The following is a 25,454-nucleotide window of genomic DNA, read 5'->3' on the forward strand; positions in this document are numbered from 1 at the left end:
ATGCGTTCGCCCTTGCAACTCCTTGTACACACAAAGGGGCGGGGGGATTGGGACGCTTGTTTTCCTATAACTTTTTCAAGTAATGAAGAAAAGGGGTTGAAAAAATAAGGGAAAAGGGAAGAAGAGATTGAAGAAGAGGATAAAAAGGTAGCTGTCTGGGTCGCGTAACCCCATAAGAATGCCCCTATGATAAAAAGACGTGGCGTCAGATTGAAAGTGTTTCGGTAGATGAGGTTGGGGGTTCTTTCTTTAAAAAAACACATACAAACCCGTTAAAAGCAGAATGTGCATTTACACCAGCTCAAGACGAAATCTGATACCCGATGAAACCCCAAAACGGATTCGGAAATGTTGAATACCAGCCACGTGTCAAGCTCACCCCGTGAAACCGGTCTGATGTTTGACCAATATCTGTATTATCTGTGCATTTCATCTAGGAAAAGAGACACTTATCCTTAGTTTTGGTCTAATATTTTATACTAATTTCTCTGTCATCTGTGTAACATCTTTGAAATTCAGAACAAGCCAAGCCGCTTAAAGATAAAATAAAGACTTTTAAAAGGAACGGGGTTTATAATGCAGAGCTCCATGGAATCATGGCATAAAACAAAGAGAAATTATGCATTTAGGTCGACTTCCAAAGCTACCCTGAGGAATATCTGTAATGTTTTGGACGTAAAATTTCGGTCTGATAAACAGCTTTTATCACCATAAGAAAGCTTAAGGGATCGCATAAAGGTTTTAGCTTATATTTTTGCAGATTTTCCAATATCTATCATGTCTATAATATACAAATATTCTTTCGCGATTTGAAGGTATAGAGATATTATGTACCGAGGCCTAGCTTTCGGTCTTTTTTATGATTTACATACGTGGTTAAATATAAATCCGTAGCTAAGAGCAATGTTTTTGTTCTGCCGTATCCAACTTGGAAAGCAAACAAGTGACTGCTCACAAACACACAATGGAAATGATAAACTGCTAATATAAAATTTCATTCTAAGCATACTGTCTTGGGTGAGGTAAAGTAAATATAGCACCCCGATTAGGTGGTGAAGGATATATATATCACCAATGTACACGTGGAAATCTTAGGGTAAGTGATACAGCCTGTCGAACCTTAATCACCCTACGGAATTCTTGTTATATGTGTACCTGTATAAGATGCGATGCAAATAATTCATCCCTTATAGACAAGATTTCTTTTTCCAACTAGATAAAAACCTCGAAGGTATGCAACGTTATACGTACATCCAGCGATCCTCCGACTTATTTGACTTTGTAACAGCGGTATGTCACTTCATGTTTTAATCGCGCGGACTGGTTCAGCGTTGCGATTTGGGAATTTCCATCCCCAAATTTTGAAAAAAAATTGACTTTAAGAAATCTTTGGGAATGTAAAAAATATTTGGAGATTTATATAAATTTCGGTTATTTTGCCTATTTTAGGGGATTTCTTATGGTTTCGGTGGAAAGCAGCAATAATCACCCTTTTTAGTAACCTCTATTAATGTGATCTACTAAAGATAGCATCAGCGTATGACCGACGGAATTTTTCAATTCAAGTCAATTCAATAATGGCTTAAATACAAACTTGAAATTATATAGATTGAATAAAGTTATGAATACTTCTTATTACAATACAGGGAAAAAGATTGATGAAAAAAACCATACATTGTATTGAACATTATAAAAAATAAATATTTTAGCAGACCAAGGAAATGATGTGTGTGCGTTGATGCCTATAATGACGACTTTCTGTCATGCTTGAATATCTAATAGAATCCCAACCCTGAACTTATTTTTAATAAGTGAATCTTATACCGGATACAATTAGATCAGCGAAGGTAAGTACGATATCGATTCGCAAATCCTGCAATTTCTATAGACACCACTTTAAAGTGTGATGTAGAGATGTCCATGACAATGGAATTACCTTTCCTCTTTGGTAAACCGATTTTCTACTGAGGATTCCATAATTTTTATTTTGCCGTAAGGGTTCAATTGAAAGAGAAACGTGAGAGAGGAAATTGTGGAAACACCTCGCTCTAAACGTGTGTTTTCATGTCCTAATCAGAGATTTCCTAGTTCATGCATCACGCAGATTTTTATATCAACCCCTCTCTTAGTCAGCCTGTTCACATTGACCATCGTTTCATCGTCGCTACTCGAGTGCAAGTGATTTCTGTCGTCTGACACCCCGCGACGTTAACAGATCGCCTTTCCTCAATACTGCTACACGCTCTCTGCACAGGAATCTAAGTGTACAAGTGGGAATGGTCCCTCCTGTGTCCTTGCACTATGTAAAGAACAGTGTAAAGATGGAGTGATATTAAACTGCCTCCGGGCGCCATTTTACCGGTCCGCGCTTTCGTAAATACGCCACGAAGTAATGATACCAGAGTCTTGGGGTTATTTGGAGAGATAAGATGGGTAGCTCGCTATATGCACTCTCACTGTATCGAGAAAACGGTCCGCGCTGTACTGTGGAGCTGGTTGGCCGAGCGAACCCCATGACAAACAAAGCCTAGAGTTGTATTTCCATTTGCTTTCTACATTCAGATTGTTATCGTTCTCTCCTGGGCATACCATCCGCTTCTGCATAGTAATCATGATTTGTGTATAGGCATCCGCTGACGAGAATTTGGAAAAAAATAAAAATAAATCAGACAGATGAAATAAGAGTAAACTTGAGTATGACGTTATTGTGGTAATGGCTTTAAAGAAGTATGGTTTACAGCAAAAAATGCTTATTCAAAAATTTGATACAACGCTGTCGACTGTGTGAACTATAAGGTAGTTGAATAATAAAATGTCAAAAATTAAAATTAACGAATAATAAAGTTTGAGGGCACGACATGGCGTACCGATACAATTTTCTACGACGGAGCTATTTAAAAAAAACAAATTTTGTGATACGTCTGACATATTCTAACACATCCAGATAATCATTTATTAATCTCTTTTCTTCAATGCATTTCCTTTGTCTCCTTTTGCCCTTTTCATCTGATCATGGAATTTTTCGGGGCGGCAGTGCCTCAAAGCTTCCGCCCTCATCTGAAAGCCAATGTCCTCAATATCTTCTGTTTAAAGTGCTCGTGCAGGCCTTCATTTCTTCATATTAAAATAAAAATTTCATATGAAATATTATAATATCAGTATGAAGTCAAAACTCTGTCTCCTCCACGTGTTCTTATTCTACTTGATACACTTGATACATTTATCAGTAATCCTTTTAGATGTGACCAGGCACCCCCAAACCAACAATAAGTCGACCAAAATGAATGTTGAGATTTTTATTGAGCTTGAAAATTCGTTTCCTAAGCTTTAAAATGATATACAATTATATTGACCAACAATAACCATTACAAGTTCTTGATTGAATGCGGAGGAAATTCAGCAAGGGCTTAAAAAATTAAGAGAAAACAAAGGTTTGAAGTTTGGGGTTCACTCAAGTATGAGAATGCATACTGTGTAATGATAATGATATTATAATATTCCACATTTTTATAGCGCTTAATACATCGGAACTACGTCTCTAAGCGCTTTACAGACATATTATTACCCCGGTCATCTGATCTTTGCATGCCCGCATACAATGTATGCACCTCTCCACTCCCTGGGGAGCATTCCAACAAGAGTTCCAAGACTCATTTGCTAAGCATACTTCATATAAGCTTTCACATCCTACCGGGTACCCATTTAACACCTGGGTGGAGAGTGGCAAAGTGTGAATTAACGCCTTGCCAAAGGACAGAAGGACGATAGGCCATGGTGGGATTCGACCCTCTGATTACAAGGCGAGAGTCAGAACCGCTACACCACGACGCTTCTCTTTTATATTTTCTTTTATTCAACTTCACGACTTCGAATTTTCACAGTATGAAAAAGAAGAACTGCTCTTTAAGCTATTTTCAATATTTTTCCTTTTGGAGACTAAACTACTATTTTGGCTATTTACAGAGAACCTTACCCGGCGGTGGTTTTGGGGTGGTAGGTCACACATGGAGGTGAATATCAACTTAAATACCGGTACATTACATGAAGTATGATAATTTCCTGATAGCCAAAGAAATTATGATGGTGATCATGATGTACATCATTTGTATAGCGCCGTATACTTATCTTTCAAAGACATTCAAAGGGGCTATTTTGGGATTGGTCGCCGAGAAGGGCGCGCACACAGAACTGTGACCCGCACTTAGGTCTCTCCTCCCAATATAACTGATTGGGGAATTCAGGTGGACCACTACACCGGGGTTTACCCCTATAGGCCTACTCTTTTTCGAATAGTGAAGTGTGTTATTAACGCGTAAAGGTGGTGACTCTCTCCTATACGGGGCCTCAATTTAATGTCCTATCAGAGGGACGGAGTGTTTTCCATTGCAACATAGCCTGCATCTATGAAACAGGGAGAGACGTTTAAAAACAACGCACTATATAGTGCGTATCAAAAAAAAGTTTACACTTAGAAAAAATCCTGTAAAATTATATATTTGTAATATCCTGACGATTTTTCCACATTTTAGCATTGGTACAGATCCATTTAAGCAAATGACAATATAACTGTCGAAAAATATTTCCGCTTGAGTGAGCACCACTTACTTTTGAAAAGTTGGTGAAAAATGATTTGCGCAGAACTTTGAAATAGTTATGCGAATAAAAGTAGACCTTAATAATGAAGAACACATGGAAATCAGCAAGTAAAATAGATAGGAAAATATCTTTTACCTTTTTAAACTTGTTTCCTTGCCCAAAACACTTCGAAGAGTGCATTGCACCCCATCCCACTCCCCCACACACCGAGTCCATCGTGACGATATTTGCTTTACACTGAGCTGTGATTTACATGAAATGGCTTAGGCTTGATTTTCATTTTGTTGATCATTGCCAAGCTTGGGAAAAGTGTGGAGAAACAAGTATTAAATGAAAATGAAATGTAAACCAACTTTAAATGATAAGAACTTAGTGAAAAACGCTGGAGATATCTGATATAAACTTTTGTTCAGATTCAGTTATGTCCTCAGATCCAGCTGGCACAAAAAGGGTAAAGGTTGTGCTTACTAAGTGTTGAAATTTCAAATTTGGGCGGCAAAATTGTTACAAAATGCTTGAATGTATCCGTTTTATTTCAATTGGCTAAAAGTGCTAGGGAAATTTATGAGAAATGCTTCGCAGGGTAAGTTTGATTTCGCCCTTTCCCCTTGACACAGCGTGAAAACAAGCATTTCTGCGCAAACAGATTTCTGCGAGCTTTACAAAAATGGACAGTGCTCACTCAAGTGTAACATTCTGTCAAAACTTTTACTTTCATTGGATAGATAAGACCCAAACCCATAATTATATGTGAAAAAATTACCCACATGTTGTATATTTTTTAATTCCCAGGGCTTTTTCAAAGTGTAAACTTTTTTTTGATACGCACTGTATAGCTTCGTCATCCGCCTGGGGAGGACTCGAACCCATGATCTTTTGCTCGACAAACAGACACTTGACCCAACTTCGGTCGCACTATGAACCTTGAACTAATTTACAAAAAATAGAATTCTTTGGTTATCGAGATGCTGATATATATGGGAGAGCAGCTTAAGACACTCAGGTGCCTTTTCTTGGTAAATATGATGTTATTGCAATTAGAATTGTTATTATTATAAGTATAGAAAGTCATAAATACCTTCTTTATTGTGAAATGATTAATAGTTAAAAAAGAACCTCTATGCGTTATCAATATCAATACCTTAAGTTCACAAGCAAATGTATCCGTTATTTATTTTTGTTTTTGTTTGATTGTCATCTATTTAAAATAATATATTTTTACAATGTGATATCCATGCATTAAATTTTAAAACCCTTGTTTTTTTTTTCAAACGCTTCAAAAAGAATGATTGAAATATTCCCATCAAACCAACGGCACTTATCAGTAATTTCCAGCTTTCAAACGCAATTTAAGCCAGTAATTAAAGCATTCGATATTTGAGATTACCATCAAGTGGCTCAATCAAATCTTCATCCTCTTTAAATTAGAAAATGAATAACTGCTTCGATTCGTGAGCCGTACGATGTATATGACTAACTGTACTATTTGGTTGTTGAGACACACAAGTCATATTCTATGACAATAATTTTTTTATTGTGTGGGTTTTCTTTTATGGGGGGGGGTGTTACTGCATTCCCTCGCATCAATAGAGTCTTATATACTGTACTTAAAATATCTATGTTTAAATAATGCGTGGCATGATGACACTGATGACACTTACAAGCTTCGAATGTTAAATATAACCAGTACTATTAATTCTGAGTGATTTCATTTCATTTCGTTTAATTCCATTTTCAGCAATTGCAGTTTGTATTGTACATTTTGGCATATAACATAACATATTTCGAGTATCCCTGTACAAAAATCATATTCAAGATTATTACATATCAGGTTGAAAATGGAGGAGGTTGCTAAAAAGCGGAGCTTGTAGAGTGCAGCCTCCTAATAACTATTCTTGTAGTTGCATAACATATAAAAACTAAAATAACAACTGAATATATATATGATGTACTCATATTTAAATCTATTCTCTTATGTAATGTTGAACTTGAATATCGTATGATTTCGATATCTAGGTCTTGTAGAAGTTTTTGTGAAATATTATTGAATTCACGGATATTCATTCTATCCAAAGCATCCACAAATGTTTTTTTCTAATTTAAGCGAAGAAATTAATTAACAAGACGAGCAGTATTTATTTTTTGGGGGGTGTCAGCTAATTGGCAAATTAAAAAAGAAAATGTACATGAAGTTGAATAAACACATTAATCAATAATAATCATAGTCAAAGAAGAGTCGTCTCCACAAAGAATGTTCCAACCGTGCACGTTGATTGAACACATTTTCATCCAAAATATGCCATCTGGTATGTCAGAATGACTTCAGGCAAAGCGATGAGCGAAAGGGGTCATCAATCATCACTCGGGCAGTTCACATATTGCACACATGATTTTCCTTTTTACGAAATCTACCTGACTTCTAATCTCCCATCCAGCCATGTTCATATCGATTTGTACTTCCTCGGTCACGGTGAGGCATTGCATATTATTTTCAGAAAAATGCGATGACGTCATTATCGCCCGGGAATGTGTGAATGTTCGGTGATAATAATGCCTTCTGCGTAGAGAAGAAGAATAGGGAATGTCGTCCCGCCGTAAACTTTCTCGAGTGCACTTTTTGAGATGTCGAGGCAGGCGCAGATGCGCTTTGGTATAGATCTTCTCCGATCATAGAGGAATGTTGATTGTACCAGGTGATTGTTTTGTGGGAATGTCCAAGCCAGTGCATTAACTGTATTCTCTCTCTTTTTTTAAATCATTGTCTGGTTTGTTTTTTCAGTCCTTATCATCCTTTCTATTTCCTGTTTTCATTTTTGCAGTATGGGTTCGTCAACCATGCTTTGGAGCTACTGGTTCTTCGAGAACATGGCCAAGATAAATGGGAAGAAATCAAGTAAGTTTAAGCTTTTTAGGTTCCCATTTGCCCTCTCTTTTGGTCAACACACCTTTTAATTTTTACATTCCCACTGTATCTGGAGATGTCCTTCAATGTCACAAGTTTATATTAAATAAAACATGTGTAAGCGCACTGTCATACAGAAGGGGACGTAGAGAACATTTCCTTGACCATCTCCATAAATAAAGGTTCCACGACCGAGTTTTGAAAAAAGGAGTAACATGAAAAATATAAGAGAAATAAAAGCAAATTTGATTTTTTAACATGGAAATGTAACTTATTTGGTAATGCCATGCTGTAACCCCTCACAAAAATAATAATTAATCACTGCACATGCAAAAGACGAGCCATTCAGTTCATATTTCAATTTATTGTTTTCAGTCTGAGAAAGTAGTAAAAACAGTACGTCTTCTATGTTGAAGTTAGAAAATCTATTTAAGGGATTTGCCAGGGGCGGCAGCTGGTAACTTGAGAGCATATTTTGGTTGGTTTTATCCAATGTAACCACGTGATTAAATATCATACAGTACGTGTAGAAAGGGAACAAACCTGTGATGCAAGAGACGATCATACACGAAAATGATAAATGGCTATTTTCCACGTTATGTCCAGCCCATCAAATGAGTTCGAAGAGAATCCAATGAAATTACCTCCAAATCTTTGTATGTTATACATGAAAAATATTTGTGCTATGTAGCTTTGGAAAAAAATGCGTAATTACTGCGAAATGAGCAAAAGAAGCACGGAATTCCATCAAATGTGGGGTATTTTTCTAAGCAAGATTAATACACTCTCCCACATATGCTGTTCTGTGTTAACTAGTGATCATCAGAATCATCGATTTTACAAAGATAAGTTCAGATTAATGTACCAGATCTAGATGTTTGATAATATTTTGACAATCGATCTTGATTTAAAAAGACTTTCTCATTTTTTTACTGTCTTTTATCTTTAAGACTTTAAACGGAATTCAAAGGAATTTTCCTCTTCCATTATTGTTCCATTCTGTGAAAAAAACATCATTTAAAAACCTGTATATTCTATAATTATAATGCCGCTTTTTGCCAGTTTGGGGAAGGAGGGTTTATCAGCAATATTTCCTCGTTCAAAAGGCGGAAAACGAGATTAGTCAAGTGTATCGACCTTTTTGTGGCATTTACAAGTGAATCAAATAAATTAAATGCAATTATTGACTCTTGTTGCCGAAAAAGCCTCCAGGCATTCATAAATCAATTTTTCATAAATTCCATGACCTTGACCAAAGTCGAGCGGGATTCAGCTCCCCTTTATCTAATTTCATTTCTTACTCTTATTTGAGATTCGGGGATTATTAAAATAAGTTATTGGTGTGCACGGGCGTATAATTATATGCACACACACACACACACCCTCACAATCAAGTGCGCGCTCCCCAAAACGCACACTCAGTCGTTTGGGGGTTACCTGTAAACAGATACATTTAAACATTCTGAGGGCCGTGAACACGGAAATTTTGTAACAGGGGGTGAGGCGAGGGAGTGAAGAGTCCAGACAAACAGAAGGACATCACATGGCTGATGGTAGTCCCCTTTAACCGTATATAAGGCAATTTTGTTTAACATTTGTGCATGAAATATGTAGGGGGTGCACACTAAAACGCAAATTGGGTTAAAAATACCAACATGGATAGAGAGGCCTGTTACAGCTAGAAATTATATGTGGGAGAGTGTCGTGATGGAGCAATATAATTATACATATTTCTCTAGTGAAATTATGAATTTTGAATGAAAATAACTTAGGGTTAATATATAGGGCACTACGATTGAAATGTCGTATGTTTTAACTATTGTGAAGCACAAGGTAATATAGTAATAATTACCTTCTTGTTTTCATCGTTTCTGTTTTCTCAATTGTTACCAATTTTGTTGTTGCTCTTTCTGCTTCTGCTTGCCAACTGACGGGAGTATAGAGGGGCCGGGGTTATATCCCCTATACCTTTATAATTACTCAATGTGATAATGATAATAATAATAAAAATGATGATAATGATGATGATGATAATAATAATGATAATAATAATAATAATAACAATTATAGTAATAATAATGGTAATGAAAATAATGATAATTATTAATAGTGTCAATAATAATGATAATAATGATGATGATAATAATAATAATATTATTATTATTAATAATGATAATAGATGGGATTCGTAATGCGCCAAATCCACTCTACAGAGTGCCCAAGGCGCAGTGAAAGAAAGAAAAGAGAGAGAAGGGTACCTGTACAATGATATATCAAATATAGTATAATATTAATGATACTAATGATAATATTTGAATATGAAGAATATAGTAAAACCAAAAGGGAATAATATCCACAATCAAAAATGCAATCATTGCAATTATATAGATCAACATCTGGAATAAAAGCAAAATTAAGCAATGTGTCTTATTTTAAAAGCAAAACCTATACTGTATGTAATGTATTGCTGATGACGTTACTCACACGCCAAGCCGAGTGCAAAACAAAATTCACCATGGAGCTACAGTCCTCACAGAACTATACATGCATGTGATGGTGATATTATCTAATTATTGCTTGTCCCATGGTATATCCCCAGGGATATAGTTCTGTTTGCCGATGATAAGAAGAATTATCATTCGACTCACTTCAACCGTAAAACAGCGAGCTTTATAAATCACCGGGGAATATCGATGTCTATCCACCACCTCATGAAAAATGAGAGATTCTCAACATTTTAGCCACTTTCAGCATGTGAAAATCTTTCTGCGTTGTGTCTTTCGTTAGGTATGACCATGCAATGCGATTTCAATTTTTATCATGCTAATTTCCCATGAGTAGGTTGCAAAAAGAAGAGCTGAACCAATATGCAATTTTTGTAATAAGAGGTGATTCGGTTCTTAAGCTCTAATCAGTTTAAACTACGATGGTAACATTAAAGGGAAAGTCAGCCCAGACGTTGTGAGTTGTTGATTAAGAGAAAATGAGGAAATCATATCAATAACAGTTTGTCGAAAATCTAGCAAAGAATTCTGACATTTTAGAGCTGGAATTGTGTGACCTAACAGTTGAGCATCTCCCACAACATGTCGTGTGATGCAAACTAAATAAAGTGTAATTTTCTGCATAAAAAAAATGATAACTTAGCCGTAATAACAATTAAAAAATATGCGCATTTATTTGATGTAGACATTATTAAAATAAAAGCAATTAAAGTGTGAATGTATACAAAATCAAATAATGAGGAGCTATTTTGTGTTCGATGTCATAAAAATGTTAATATATCAAAACTGCGTTATCGTACAGATAGACATCCAATTTTACGCAATTGATGTCTTGAAATTACAAACATAAGTTTCTCCATTATTATTATTTTTTTGGTTGCATTGAATTCATGAACCATTGCCTCTTTGTCAGCACTGTCAATAACAGTGATATGCACGGGTAACATATCAAACTCTTTAACGATAAAAACATTGCACTCGAAATTCTATTATTTTACAAGGCGTGAAAAGCACTATTGTTTCCTTTGTCAATTGCATATTTCGCTGCTTCATTCATAAACTAGTATCATAATTACTCTCCCATCCCCCCTCTCTCTTTCTCTTTGTCCCTTCCTGATGAACCCTCACCTAACTCACTCTTCCTATCTCTGTCTGTCTCTCTCCTCACCAAAAAGGAAGAACCCTTGTGTGAGGCCAACCCATAACCCATTATGTCCCCTATATTTTCCATGTATATTTCATCAATATTTTGTCATTAGTTATATCATCACCCATTTTGTACGTAATAAAGGGCCCTGCATGGGAACGATTTTTTTACCGGGGGACGGTTTAAATTTGACAGGCAAAAAAGGAGATTCCCTACAAAAGAAGGTGATTTGATTCCAGAAGTAAAAAGAAAGGCAAGCAGAATAGGGGGGGGGGGTCATGCAGAAACAGATTTTTTTTGTCTTATTAACTTGGCCACTGGCAATGTGATGATTGAAAATCAAATAATTCAAACCCATGATAACGCAAAGGATGAACATACATGTATTAAACAGAGGATAGAAATATTCGTATGTGTTTTAATGGTACTATACTGTGGGCCAAATAAAAATGTACCGGACGCGATGGCGCACTTTCACAATCAACATCCGTCACCAGTCGTTCGGTGTCGAACCAACCACACCAGATCTCGTCACCTCTATTCCCAGCTCAGGTTTAATTTCAAAACTCCGGCGGTCTTAATTGGGAATAACTTTTGATAGCCGATTGTGACGCTAATCTCAAACAGGGCAGGTTCAAGTCTATAAGCTCATTAAACACGTATGTCATTCATAACCATTCGGGAATGAAAACTAAAAAAAAAACTTTTTCCAAAACTTTCTTGTATGGGAAGACACACTCTAGAATCATACAGTGTAAAAACGATTTTGGTTTGTTCGGTTTCCTATTATTTTTATAGCAAAATAAGAACATGACCCACGTTAAACTTGAGTACAGAATGCGAGCGAGTTTCTGTACTGAATCCCTTAGAGATCATACTTATTTTGCTCATCCGTGTCACAATATCGAGCCAGTAGCATGGGCTTATTATGCTCTTCTTTTTGGTCCAAGTTCAAGTGGAGATGGCGGATATTTGTTATTTTTTTCTTTATTTTGACAAGCGAAATTTCTAGAACTTAAAAAAGGGACGAAAAAAAGAAAAAAAATAATCATTACCTCCCCCCCAGAAAACAAAGGTTTTCTCGAAAAGTAAATATGACAAGCTAAAAAAAAAATGTTGTGATAGTGTTTTATCATCTATAGTCATCACCTTTGCGGATTGCCACGGGGGCGCCCCCCCCCCCCCCTCATCCTCCTTTACCCCCGCCGAACACCAGTTCTGATCAGTCATCCCCTTTTAAGGATAATACTCTACATTCAATTGTACGCGAATCCGAAACAGACGAATGTTTGACCACCACAACATCATGTATGAACGAGGTCACGTGATGGAAGATGGACGTCGAGAAACTGACAGACCCTCGGTCGTACACGTCGTAAAGAAATTGTTTTTTTCCCAAGCAGAAAGTCGAAACTTCCGCCGCCTTCCTGTACCGTTCTCCTCCGAGCGTGCTGCCATCAAGTATAAACCAATTAAGTATCTCCAAGTGGAAGAGTGTAGGCAGATAATAAGAGACATTTTGCTAGTCGGACAATGGAGAAAGAAATGGGGCTCAAAATCAAGAAGAAATAATGCAATACCGCCATGATCAAATGAAATGTAACCGGGAAATTGAGAAGTGGTACACAGAGAAAGCCTTGCGTGTGTGTGTGTCTGTTTTGTATGGGTTTATGTGCAGGGGGGTATGTTTTTGTGTGTAAGTGTGTGATGCGAATGTGTACGTGGACGTGTCAGAAAATGTATTTGTTTATCTACCTCTATCATTTTTTATTTACATGTAGTTTGATCTTGATAGACTAACATTTAAAAATAATTTCCAGGGCAGAAAAAAAATCAACTGTATCGTTTTGGTATCATCACATTTGAATATTGATCCAAATCAGGGTATGGTCATCTTTGTACATACTTCCTTTACTAATGTAAATTTCATGGATATCAGCCCTAGGCCTGTATACCATCTGCAAAGTAGCTTAAGACATGAAGCAATAACTTCTAAAGGTTAACCTGTCGATATATCCCATTACCATGGAAACGTTTGAAGTATTACGAACGACGCACCCAAGCCTCGTTTAAAAAATTCATTTTGTATTAAAAAAATACTAGTAGAGAAATAATAAGTTGTACATCATGTAGTGGCAAACTTTGTGTGTGTGAGGGTGTGTGTGGCTGTTTGTGTATGTGAGGATGTGTTTGTATGAGGTGTGCGTGTATGCGCGTCTTAGGTGTGGTTTAATTATTACCAAGTAAAATGTCACTAAATGTGTCAATGTCAAACAATGGGATGCAAGTCGACATGACATTAATGAAATTTCTGAATGCAGTTCGTTAAAAGCATGCCGCTACACCAACCTTGAGTCAGAAAAAATAAACTAAAAATGAATGAAGCTTAACTTTTAAAATGTTTGGGCCTTGATCCTGTATTGAAGGTGATACAGTTTGACAGTCGTTTATTCATGCCTTGAGATCGCATTAGCGGAGAGTTGAAATAAGTGACACTATTACAGGAGCCAAGAGCGAACACGCTTATTTCTGAAGATGTTTGGATACATGCCTGCCATGTCGCAGAACGTCGAATTGAAAAATGTAAAGGTATAGGACTGGAAAAGGACGTACACACACATACACACTCTGATCTCACCAGCACACACACACACACCCACCCACATTCGCATCCATCCGCACATTCACGCACACCAGTGGAAACACACCCGCACATACGCCTCACCCAGCCTACACACACTCACTCATACGGGGGAGAGATGATGAGGAGAAACGCATAAGCACCCTAGCTTGGCATGGTTTTATCGTTTTGAAGAGGGATGAAAAGAGGGCCAGATCCCAATTAGACCAAGATAGAAGAATCGCGACGTCTTATGGCAAGCACGTACGAGACAAGCAAACACACCGATGACAAGGGAACACTTTGCTATACGACCTGTCAGTAACTTGATATTCAATAACCTAATTCCTACCCTTATTTCAATTTACCCTACTATTTATAATTCCTTCAAGATAATCGTTACAGCAAGATATGCAATGGATTCCATCTCATGAACCGATCTTATCAGAATTGCTTTGATTTTAATTATCTTTTTTTTATCTATGGGGGAGGGATTATGTTATTATTCGCATCATGATATATCGTGGTATTAGTAAGGAATACAATGATTCATGTCTTTTTTCGCGGTCTTTATTTATCTGCGGAAATATGAATGATATGCTTGCTATATTGATACAATAGCACCATTAACGAGTAAAGATGATTTTCATTTGCTCCTTCATCTTATCAATACAAAACTAAATTCTATTTTAGCGGGAGTGAACAGCTGTTGAGAATAATTATGATAATGTCATGTCACACTACGTATACCTCTATACGGAAATATAATTTGCTAAATACATATTACAAGTGACTGCGATGAATTGACACAATCGGAGAATGATTTGGATATCCTCCGTGATCTAATCATTACCAAACTTCTTTCTCTTACCAGACGTGAAGCGGCTGTCGAGATCGACGGGAGTTTCTTGGTCCGTATCGTGTATGATGACGTCCTGTCGTACGATCTTGTGGGAGCCGCCGTGAAAGTACTTGGTAAGAAAATCATTACGTAGTTCAGTCGTAGAACGGAGGCAGAAACACAGCAAAACTATTGAAAATGACGGTCAATTGACAAAGGACAGCTGGGAGGTCATCGTTAAAAACAAGGCGAACCGAAATAGAAGTTTCGGACCTGACGAAAATTTGCAAATATGTCGTTTGTCCAGAGTCCAGGATGAAATTGCTGTTTTGATTCATCAATTTTCGACAAAGACTACTTGGTTGTTCTTTGTCATGAAGGGCAATAAAAATATTGACAGTATATATTTTCTATGTTTTTGAAATCGTTCTGTGCCGCGCCGCAAAAGCTTTATATTAATGTAGATTAGAAACTGGCATAAGCTTCTGCTGAAAACAAAACGAGGAAAAATGGGAAGGAAAGGAAAATGTTTCCAGAAAATAAGCCCAGTGCACACTAGAAATCACATTTTGCATTAAGTGTGAAAGTTTCAAGAAGTAAAATGTTTTCAGTTGAAGTTCGGTATAATGTTAGGAATAACAAAATCATCATTTTGCTTTGCCGCAAGCCCTGCGGTCGGAGTAAAGTCCAAATCGGCTGCAAGTCGCAGCCGATGATGATGTCATTACGAATTGGGTTTCAATTTGCTTTGCTCGAACTACACTAAATTTTGATTTCCGTAGTCCTACCACTAATTCTGATGTCTGATCGCCTAGATTAATTGGTTGGAATGTTCATATCAAATGTTATCACAATTTCTTTGAAATTCCAATCGCAACAAATTGCATAGTGTGCACAGGGCAGGCTTTTCAAATTCTCCATCACTATCGTATCGCTATTTAACTCTTCCAATGCTGATGTCAGGTATCGTTCTCCAACTAGACTTTTAATTTTGATTCAAGCATTACTCTACTAATGATAGATATGGTCATGGAAACATGTAAACTTTTAGAGAATAAATATGCTATTTAAATATATCACTAGCGGCATGGTATATACCGTTAGATATTTCTGTTTAGAAAATTGCAGATTTTCGGAAAGGGTTCACCCTTGAGTTACAATAACACAGCAGCAAGTAAAATTAAAGTAATTAAAACAGCTCGGCGAGAACAGAAGTACATTTCTAATTCATTGATTTATCATGCATAATGTTAAAGTAAGGGAACTTGGTATAACAATAATATAATAATGTATATGTATAGCACACATATCCACCTTGTTCATGTTGTTAGCTGCTCAAGGCGCTCACAGCTCAGTATCATTATGGGAGGTTAATAATTTTTCTATTGTCATGATTGTTGAGAAGTATTGAAAATGGGGGAAAGAGGAAAGAAATACTGAAAGAAGAAATAATGAAAGGGAATTTAAAATTAAAAAGTCTAGGCCATTCAGCTCTATAGTATTTATACAATTTAAATCACCTCACGTTTAGCTTTCTCTTACCCCCCCCCCCCCCCCCTCCAACCAAAATGGACGCCGCCCTTATGCCTACCAATAGGAATTTTACACAGTGTCCCGCATATGGCGCAAATTTGTTTAATTTTTAAAACAGTGTTTCATTTAGAAGTCGACATTTAGTTTGGATATCTCGGACAAGACTCATACACTTATTACTTATTAACAGGAAAATCAGGTTCTTCAGTCGGATTACTGTACCTAGTAGCCAGCGCTTAGAAACGTTGTATTAAGTGCTATATAAATGTTGCATATTATTGTTATTATCATTATTATCTTTATTTTTATTATCATCTTTTTTATTATTATCATTTGTTGTTGTTGCTATTATCATTATTATTATCATTACTTTTGTTCTCTAAACTTAGTTATGTAGAGCGGGTCCTTGATATAAATATAAAAGCCTGCTCATCCAGCTAATTCCAAGGGACTCTAATGCAAAACAGAAACATTGATCGTATATAGCTTTTAGTGATTAATTTCACATATGCTATCAATGCATTAGAATGGTGAGAAATTAGCCCTACCATCGATCGTTAATACTTGTGTGCCTGTGTCCTGATCAGCAAGCGGTGTGATATTATTGAAGAGGTCAAGAGACGCTGCTTAAAGAGAGATGCTTTCTAATAATCCCATGAAGAGCTTTCCAATTAAATATCTTCGTGAGTGCCATGCTGTGCCCAATCAAGTATAGTCTTCCCTACAGAAGACCGTTTGCACCAAACAAGGGTGGGCAGATGGACAGACCCGCTGAAACACGAAACGATGAGCTTTCCCGAACTACATCAAAACATTTTTATATTAAAAAATCCGTGATAATGATAACTTTATAAAAAAAAATTATTAAAAAACAGGAGAAATATAATGTTCCCTCACATAGTTCGAAATTCCCCCTATCGGAGATTCGGTTCTCTTTACCGTCGCCTGACCCATTGGTAACGATTACGCATTGGCAATAATGTCGAATGTAGATTCAAATTTGGTTAATTGAATAAAGATCAAGCTTATTCTGAAACTTTTTATACATGATATATCCAATCTTAATTCGACATGCACTGTTAAAAAAAAACCCTGATTTTACAGAAAAAGGAGTAGATTTTGTAGAAAGCAATAACAGAATCATTCTGTAAATTCATAAAACATGAATTTTTCTGCAATCTAACAGAATAGGTCTGTTAAAAAAAGGGGGAAAGGGTGTTTACTTTAAGGAAATTTGTAAGATTCCATACACCAAATACCAGCTTCCTGGTAAAATTACAGGTGTTCTCGAAACTCTGCAGCAGGAACTTCTTTTATTTTTAAGGATAGATTTTCTAACAGTGCGTTTGAATTTTTCGTAACGTCTTTTCTAAACAGTAATTATTTCTGGTTTAGATCGTAATCAAGTTCGTAATCATTGCTGTCATAATACATTATTTACCCAGGAAAAAGTCTTTTTTTTAAACAAAACGAATTAATTTCACTCGCTTTTCACTACCATTACGTCGAGGATCACTCTCAATTTGGAATGACTTTGGAGTGAACATTATGACAATAATAAACGTTCAACAATGTTGAAATTCACGCAACAACAGGTGAAAGTCACTCTTAATCTAGTAAATTTTTTTCACTCCTTAAAAGGGGTGACATTCAATCAACTACAGGTGAAAATCAATCATGTAGTCAATTTCACTCACTTCCGCCGATGAGGGGAATAGTCGCTCAATTTTGTTTAAAGACAGTAAACAAGAAAAAAATGGGATTCCGAGGTTAGACTAGGCTTCCTGGCAGGACCCATCGGCCTGACCAATGCATCCATCCATGATAATGAACTCTAGGTGATGCGGCTCCTTACACTAGCCAAGGATCATCACTTGTTTTATACCCCACGTCTCAAAGATGATGGTTGGCATATGAACACCGCAATTCAATATGGCTTCCAGACCATTTACTTTATAGAGCTAGTCAAAACTATATAGTGCATGCAAATGTCGTATGGAAAACACCAGTTTCTCAGCCTTTTTATGGTAGAAGTCCAACAGCGTTAAAGATTTGACCATGGTTGATTTTCGTCGGTTCATGAATCATTGACGTATTAAAATAATGCCATATTCAGAGTAAAGAGACATTTTGATAATGACGGTCATGGGTACCACCGACGTGAGGAAAATTGAGATAAAAATATAGTATAAGTATTTCAAATACTAATGATAACTAGACATTATATCTGTTTGATAGTTGTCTATATTAAGTTTATTTAATGACCTTGGTATATTTTTAATGGCATTGACTTGTTATACGATTGTATTTACTTGATTTTTATTTTGTTGAAAGTGAAATGAATAAAATGAAAATACCCCCCCCCCCCCTCCTCCTCTCTCCCCTGCCCTTCACCCTCTTTTTCTGTCTCTGTCTTTCTCCTTTCTTCCTGAAGATTTCCTACTTCTCTTTCTCTTTCAATCTCTATATTTCTTTCTCTCCATCCTCTTGTCTCATTAGCGTCATTTCATTTTTAATTTTCTCATTCTTCTCTTTAGGAATAAGTGCAAATGATCTCCTGGAGGCATTTGGTCGCATGTTCTTTGAATTCTGCGTCGAGTCTGGCTACGACAACATCTTGAACGTCCTTGGGTCAACTACACGCCACTTCCTGCAGAACCTAGATGCTCTTCATGACCATCTAGCCTCTATCTATCCGGGAATGCGAGCTCCTTCGTTCCGCTGCAGTACACGAGACAGTGATGGCGCCCTTGTTCTTCACTACTACTCTGAACGACCAGGGCTGGAGCACATCGTCATCGGGTTGGTCCGCAGTGTTGCAAAGACCCTTCACGGCTCCGAGGTCCACGTCGAAATCATCAAGAACAAAGGCGAAGACTGCGACCATGTCCAGTTTGCCATCATCGAGAAGAAGCAGACAGCGAAGATCGAGGAGCAGGCGCAACAGAATCTCCTGGCTCTCACAAAAGAACCCCAGATAAGTCCGTCAACCCTCTGCAGGATCCTACCCTTTCACATCATGTTCAATGATGATTTGCGAGTCCAGCAGGCAGGAAACTCCATCCAGAGGATCGTGCCTACTATCAACAATCCCAACTGCAAGATGACGGACTTGTTCCACATAGTGCGCCCTCACATGGAGTTCACCTTCAAGTCGATCCTCAGCCATGCCAACACCATCTACGTCCTGCAGACCAACCCCGGTGTGGTCAACTCCACCAACCCCCGCAACGGCTCCATCCCGGCTCTCAAGCTCAAAGGACAGATGCTTCACGTACCCGAATCCGATGTCCTGCTCTATCTTTGTTCGCCTCACGTGATCAACCTCGATGAGCTGAGACAACGTGAACTGTACCTGAGTGATATCCCACTCCACGATGCTACAAGGGATCTGGTACTGATTTCAGAAAGATTTGAAGAGGAGTACAAACTCACCCAGAAGCTGGAGATCCTGACAGACAAGCTACAACAGACTTACCGTGAGATTGAGAATGAAAAAAAGAAAACAGACAGGTATACGCCCACATTTTGACTAATGATGTCTTGCCTCACCACTAGCTTTATTGGAACCAATCTGTACATTACTTTATTTAATTTTCATTCAGACCCCCCCCCCCCTTATGGTTGGGACTCGTGGGAGCGGGGCGGGGCGGGTGGTGTTCTAAGAACTTCATTACCCAACAACGGGTCATGGCATATGAACACCGCAAATTCTATGTAGAACCTGGACGTCAATTTAGAAGAAAAAATATACTCTGTATATCGTGTCCATGTCTTTTTTCGACTCATTTTGATATGAATAGACGTATACAGTGCGTATCAAAAAAAAGTTTACACTTAGAAAAAATCCTGTAAAATTATATATTTGCAATATCCTGACGATTTTTCCACATTTTAGCATTGGTACAGATCCATTTAAGCAATTGACGATATAACTGTCGAAAAATATTTCTGCTTGAGTGAGCACCACTTACTTTTGAAAAGTTGGTGAAAAATGATTTGCGCAGAACTTTGAAATATTTATGCGAATAAAAGTAAACCTTAATCATGAAGAACACGTGTAAATTAGCTAGTAAAATTGATTTGAAGATATCTTTTACCTTTTCAAACTTGTTTCCTTGCCCAAAACAGTTCGAAGAGTGCATTGCGCCCCACCCCACTCCCCCACACACCGAGTCCATCGTGACGATATTTGCTTTACACTGAGCTGTGATTTACATGAAATGGCTTAGGCATGATTTTCATTTCGTTAATCATTGCCAAGCTTGGGAAAAGTGTGGAGAAACAAGTATTAAATGAAAAATGAAATGTAAACCAACTTTAAATGATAAAAACTTAGTAAAAAATGCTGGAGATGTCTGATATAAAATTTTGTTCAGATTCAGTGATGTCCTCAGATTGCTGGCACAAAAGGGGTAAAGGTTGTTATTACTAAGTGTTGAAATTCCAAATTTGGGCGGCAAAATTGTTGAAAAATGCTTGAATGTATCCATTTTATTTCAATTGGCTAAAAGTGCTAGGGAAATTTATGAGAAATGCTTCACAGGTTTAGTTTGATTTCGCCCTTTCCCCTTGACACAGCGTGAAAACAAGCATTTCTGCGCAAACAGATTTCTGCGAGCTTTACAAAAATGGACAGTGCTCACTCAAGTGTAACATTCTGTCAAAACTTTTACTTTCATTGGATAGATGAAACCCAAACCCATAATTATATGTGAAAAAATTACCCACATGTTGTATATTTTTTAATTCCCAGGGCTTTTTCAAAGTGTAAACTTTTTTTTTGATACGCACTGTATAACAGAATAATCCCGAGAATGACTTGATCAGTTTGCCAGAAATTTCAATTAGCTATTGTTTTACCAAAAGTGCATAGTCACCTGTGTTACCATAATCAGCTGTAAGTGCTGCATTTTGTCATCAATCCATGCAGTCTCATCCTCTTCAATATTTTCTCTTTAATTCTTCTGTCAATTGTCCTATCCAGACTCCTCTATTCTATTCTCCCTCCATCTGTTGCTAACGAGTTACGTCATCACCGTCCTGTTCCTGCCAAGAAGTTCGAGTGTGTGACGCTCATGTTCAGCGGTATTAATGGGTTTGGGGATTTCTGTCGTCGGTACTCACACGATGCCATGAAGATCGTGAATCTCCTCAACAGTGTCTATACCAAGTTTGATGTCTTGACCGAGAGGAACCCGGATGTATACAAGGTGGGTATTGAGGCCCTAGAACAATCTTCACCACATTATTGAACAGTTCATTGACTCTTTATCTTTTAAAACATTACGAACAAATAAACTTCAGTCCAGATGTTTGCCCGCCACACATATTCTCACTTCGTTCCGTTGGATTTTAAGACTGTTATCTGTCAAATTGACTCATAGGCCTATTAAAAAACAATCTACGTGCTCTTTGATTTCTTTTCTAAGCCATCTGGAAACTTTTAAAGTGTCGATGGTGTGCTATTTGTTTTTTTATCGACGCTCCTATTTTCGAAGGGATTGAAGAATTTTGAGTCATGATAGTAGTAGTAGTAGTAGTAGTAGTAGTAGAGGTAGTAATAGGAGTAGTAGTAGTAGTTGTTGTAGTGGTGGTGGTACATGTAGTAGTAGTAGTAGTACTTAGTAGTAGTAGTAGTAGTAGTAGTAGTACACTGTAAAAACTGTGGTGTTAAAATTGACACCAGTTGGTGTTAATAGAAGACCACACCCTGAGGTGTTGAAATAACACCCTAGAGATTGAACATAACACCAAAGAGTGTAAATGTAACAACCATAGGTGTTGTAATAACACCTATATGTGTAAAACTAACACCACCAATTTTACACCGGTGTAAAATATCTGGTGTGGTCCTCTATGTACACCAGTTAACACCACAGTTTTTGCTGTGTCGTAGAAGTAGTAGTATTAGCAGCAGTAGTAGTAAAACTGTATTTGTTTTTGTAGTAGTAGTAGTAGTAGTAAAAGTAGTAGTATAGTCGTTGTTGTGGTAGTATCAGTAGAAGTAGTGTTTGTTTTACAGGTAGAATAATCCCACTTTGGCAGCATTTGAGTATCTTGACAACTCTTTGAACTATATAATTCAGGTAGTAATGGGTAACGAACACAACACTTGTACATGTTGTATATTACATTATATCACACAGACTTGTGCAGGTATACAGACAGTTGGTGATTAACAAAATCATTGTATATCACACTTTATCCACTGATGTTTTCAGGTAGAGACAGTCGGCGATAAATATATGGCAGTGAGTGGCTTACCGGTTCCTTGTGAGGACCACGCTCGGTGTATCGCAAGGATGGCACTCGATATGAAAGAACTCTCTGCAGATGTCATGATGGAGGATGAACCCATTGTGGTAAGTATCTTCAACCAGGGATGGCGCCCACGGCAGGGGGGCAGGGCCGCAGGGGATACTGTCCCCATGGTTTTCAAGAAGTTGAAATGAGGGACAATGAGAAGAGAAGAAAGAAGAAGTGGCATAAAAAGGATGCTTGGGTCATGTAACTCTAAATTAATTTCATCATTCCATTGAGAAAAAACTGACGTCACCCATTTAGTCATCTTATATACACTCTTGTAAAAATACCTTGGTCATGTTGTGCAGTCCTTGTCATCAACATACTGCTTCTGGGGAAAGAGAAACATCGTCTACCCTCCTGCAATTTCCACAACCTCTTTTTCGAGGCAGATGTTTTCAAACATCCATTCTCTAAAGTATGCTAGCTTTCATTCCAAAATACTTTAAATGATAATCGCTTTGAATCATTTAATCGAAGTTCTTGAACTTCTTTTTGAAAAAAAAAGAGTGATAATGATGATGCATTAAACGCAGAAGAATATATTCATATAGTTGCTAAACTACAAATAAATTTGCATGCTATTATTATTTTATTATTATCATTATTATTGTCATCATTATCATTATTAATGTAATTATTATAATCATTAATATTTTGCATTATTATTCTTATCATTATTGATATTGTTATCATGATTGCTGTTATAATTATCATTATTATGTCATTATTATTGTCATCATTATCATTATTATTATTATTCTTTCATTCGTATGGCCAGATTACTATAGGTATTTATAGTGGCGAGGTTGTGACAGGAGTGGTGGGACATCGTATGCCACGGTACTGTCTCTTCGGTAATACAGTCAACCTCACCTCCAGGACGGAGACAACTGGTATCACAGGGAAGATTAACGTCGCTGACACCGCTTACACGTGAGTCATACTTCATTTAGTTTCATTTCATTTTGTTTATTTTCATTACCAACTTTTAAAAATACAAATACAAGATATATAAAGCATATTGCCAATTTCTACTTACAAAAATTATAGTCAAGAATAGCAAACAAACAGCTTGGGAATGATAGGGGAGGCTACTAAAAAAAGCAAAGCCTGTATGGTACAACCCCCTATTGAAAATATTCTTGTAAATTTTATAGACCCCCCCCCCAAAAAAAAGATGACTACTTAAGCATAAAACAGTAAAGAGTAAAGTGAGGGGGAAAAAGTTGACAAAAAAAGAGAGAAAATAAAAAGATATATACAGACAGTGGTTTTCAATAATAAATTGAAAAAAAATGAAAATCCACAACATATTGTTAAAAGGCTACACTAAATTGGCAATTCATGTCTAAGATGCATTAAATTTCAATACAATAACTCTTGAAATTCGCCCAAGAAACTGACCGGAAGTGATCATGAATTTAACATAACGCCCTAACTTTAGAAGTTACAAAAGGGCTCGCCTTAAAAAAAATCATAATGGAAGCTTAGGCTAATTCATTCCCTGCCTAAGTTTGTTAACGTGGGCAATGCCTATATAAGAATGAATAGTTTTCCTTATTTTTGGTGTCATTTTGAAAATTGTGTTTATTGCCTCTCCATATACTTCATGAATGCCCCCCACCCCCATAGTGATATAGTTTTTAGTTGACACCCATTTCAAAAGTGTTTAGGCGCACTATTGTACCCCCCCACACACACACACACACGCACGCACACACTTGCACAATCTTGAGCCACACAGCCAATTTCAGGATTTTCAAAAATATTAATTGCCTACTCTTTTGTTCTATAATGGAAACTTGAATATTGAATATTTTTATCACAGTGAAATTCCTCTCTTATTGATGATATTCATTTTTTGGTGATATTGACCGACTCATCTTGAATACTGTTGTCTTTCAGATGTCTGATGGAGCCACAGAATGAAGACCCAACCTTCCAGTTTGATTTCAGAGGTCTTGTCAACATGAAGGGCAAGCCCAAACCTTGCCCGTGTTATCTGCTCTCAAGGAAACCCGCTGCGGCTAAGTCCGAACCCTAGGGGCTTACAGTAACTCGGTCTACAAGAAGTTGGTCTACTATAGTCTAATATTACATTGGCTAGAACCATTTGGTCCATTATCAATTAGTCTAATTGCTGTCGGTTCAGTCATGTGTCGGTTCTCCGCTACACTGGTGAAATTCATATTATAATCTATGGGCTAAACCCTTTTGATCTATTATCGATTGGCCTGATTGCCCGTTGGTCTACTGCACATTTCGTCAGTCTAATAACCATTTTCATTTGATTCAATGCCCAATTGATAAAATTTCCGCATTGTAACAGTATTAATGTTATCTGAAAAATGAAAGTTTTGTTCATAAACGGTTCATCTAATCATGCTAGTCTAAATGATGTAAAAGACCAACCAAGTGGATAATAGGCAAAATAGCAAATGAGCTAGGTGGCATTTAGACCAACTTTAGACGAATTAATATCAGACTATCTGGAATGAGACCAAACGGATAGTAGGCGAAGTGCACGTAGACCAAGTGGCAATTTATCAAACATAAACACACTGTTTTGATAAGGTCAAGCCAGTTACCACGCATTGGTCAAAAGAGCAGACTTGATCAAAATGCTAACTAGGTTTGTCTCCGGAACCGATTGCCTCAATCAAACCGAATCGGGGTATTTCGGGCATGGTCGACAGCTCGACAAGGAATCAGAGTCAATCGGCCTTCGTCGGTCTACCTTGATCGGCGTTCCTTTTGTCACCTAGTGTCAACTACCGGGCCAGGCAAACCAGGGGCCGTCCCACAATACTTACAAGTATTTAACATCACCAAGAGGATACTTAATATGGAAACTTAAAATCTGACTGGCTACTGAGCCCAGGCCTGTGTCACCAAATAGTTATCGTACACCCGGATCGTACAATGGCAATGTTCACGTAATTCATCGGCCTTATAAAACCAGGGCTTCGGTTTCAAAATTACTTGATCTAAATTGATTCAGT

General features: G+C 37.2%; 1 protein-coding gene across 1 annotated transcript; it reads left to right on the plus strand.

The window, feature by feature from the left end:
• LOC121430606 (guanylate cyclase soluble subunit beta-1-like) lies at window positions 1-25,222 on the plus strand. The gene is made up of 8 exons (XM_041627927.1): window positions 1-103; window positions 7,414-7,489; window positions 14,644-14,744; window positions 18,681-19,656; window positions 21,131-21,356; window positions 22,368-22,508; window positions 23,231-23,385; window positions 24,358-25,222. The coding sequence occupies exons 1-8, from the start codon at window positions 1-3 to the stop codon at window positions 24,494-24,496; spliced, it is 1,917 nt and encodes a 638-aa protein (XP_041483861.1). The 3' UTR covers window positions 24,497-25,222.
• Window positions 25,223-25,454: the final 232 nt, after the last annotated feature.

The sequence above is a fragment of the Lytechinus variegatus genome, chromosome 1 (assembly GCF_018143015.1).
Source record: "Lytechinus variegatus isolate NC3 chromosome 1, Lvar_3.0, whole genome shotgun sequence".
NCBI lineage: Eukaryota > Metazoa > Echinodermata > Echinoidea > Temnopleuroida > Toxopneustidae > Lytechinus > Lytechinus variegatus.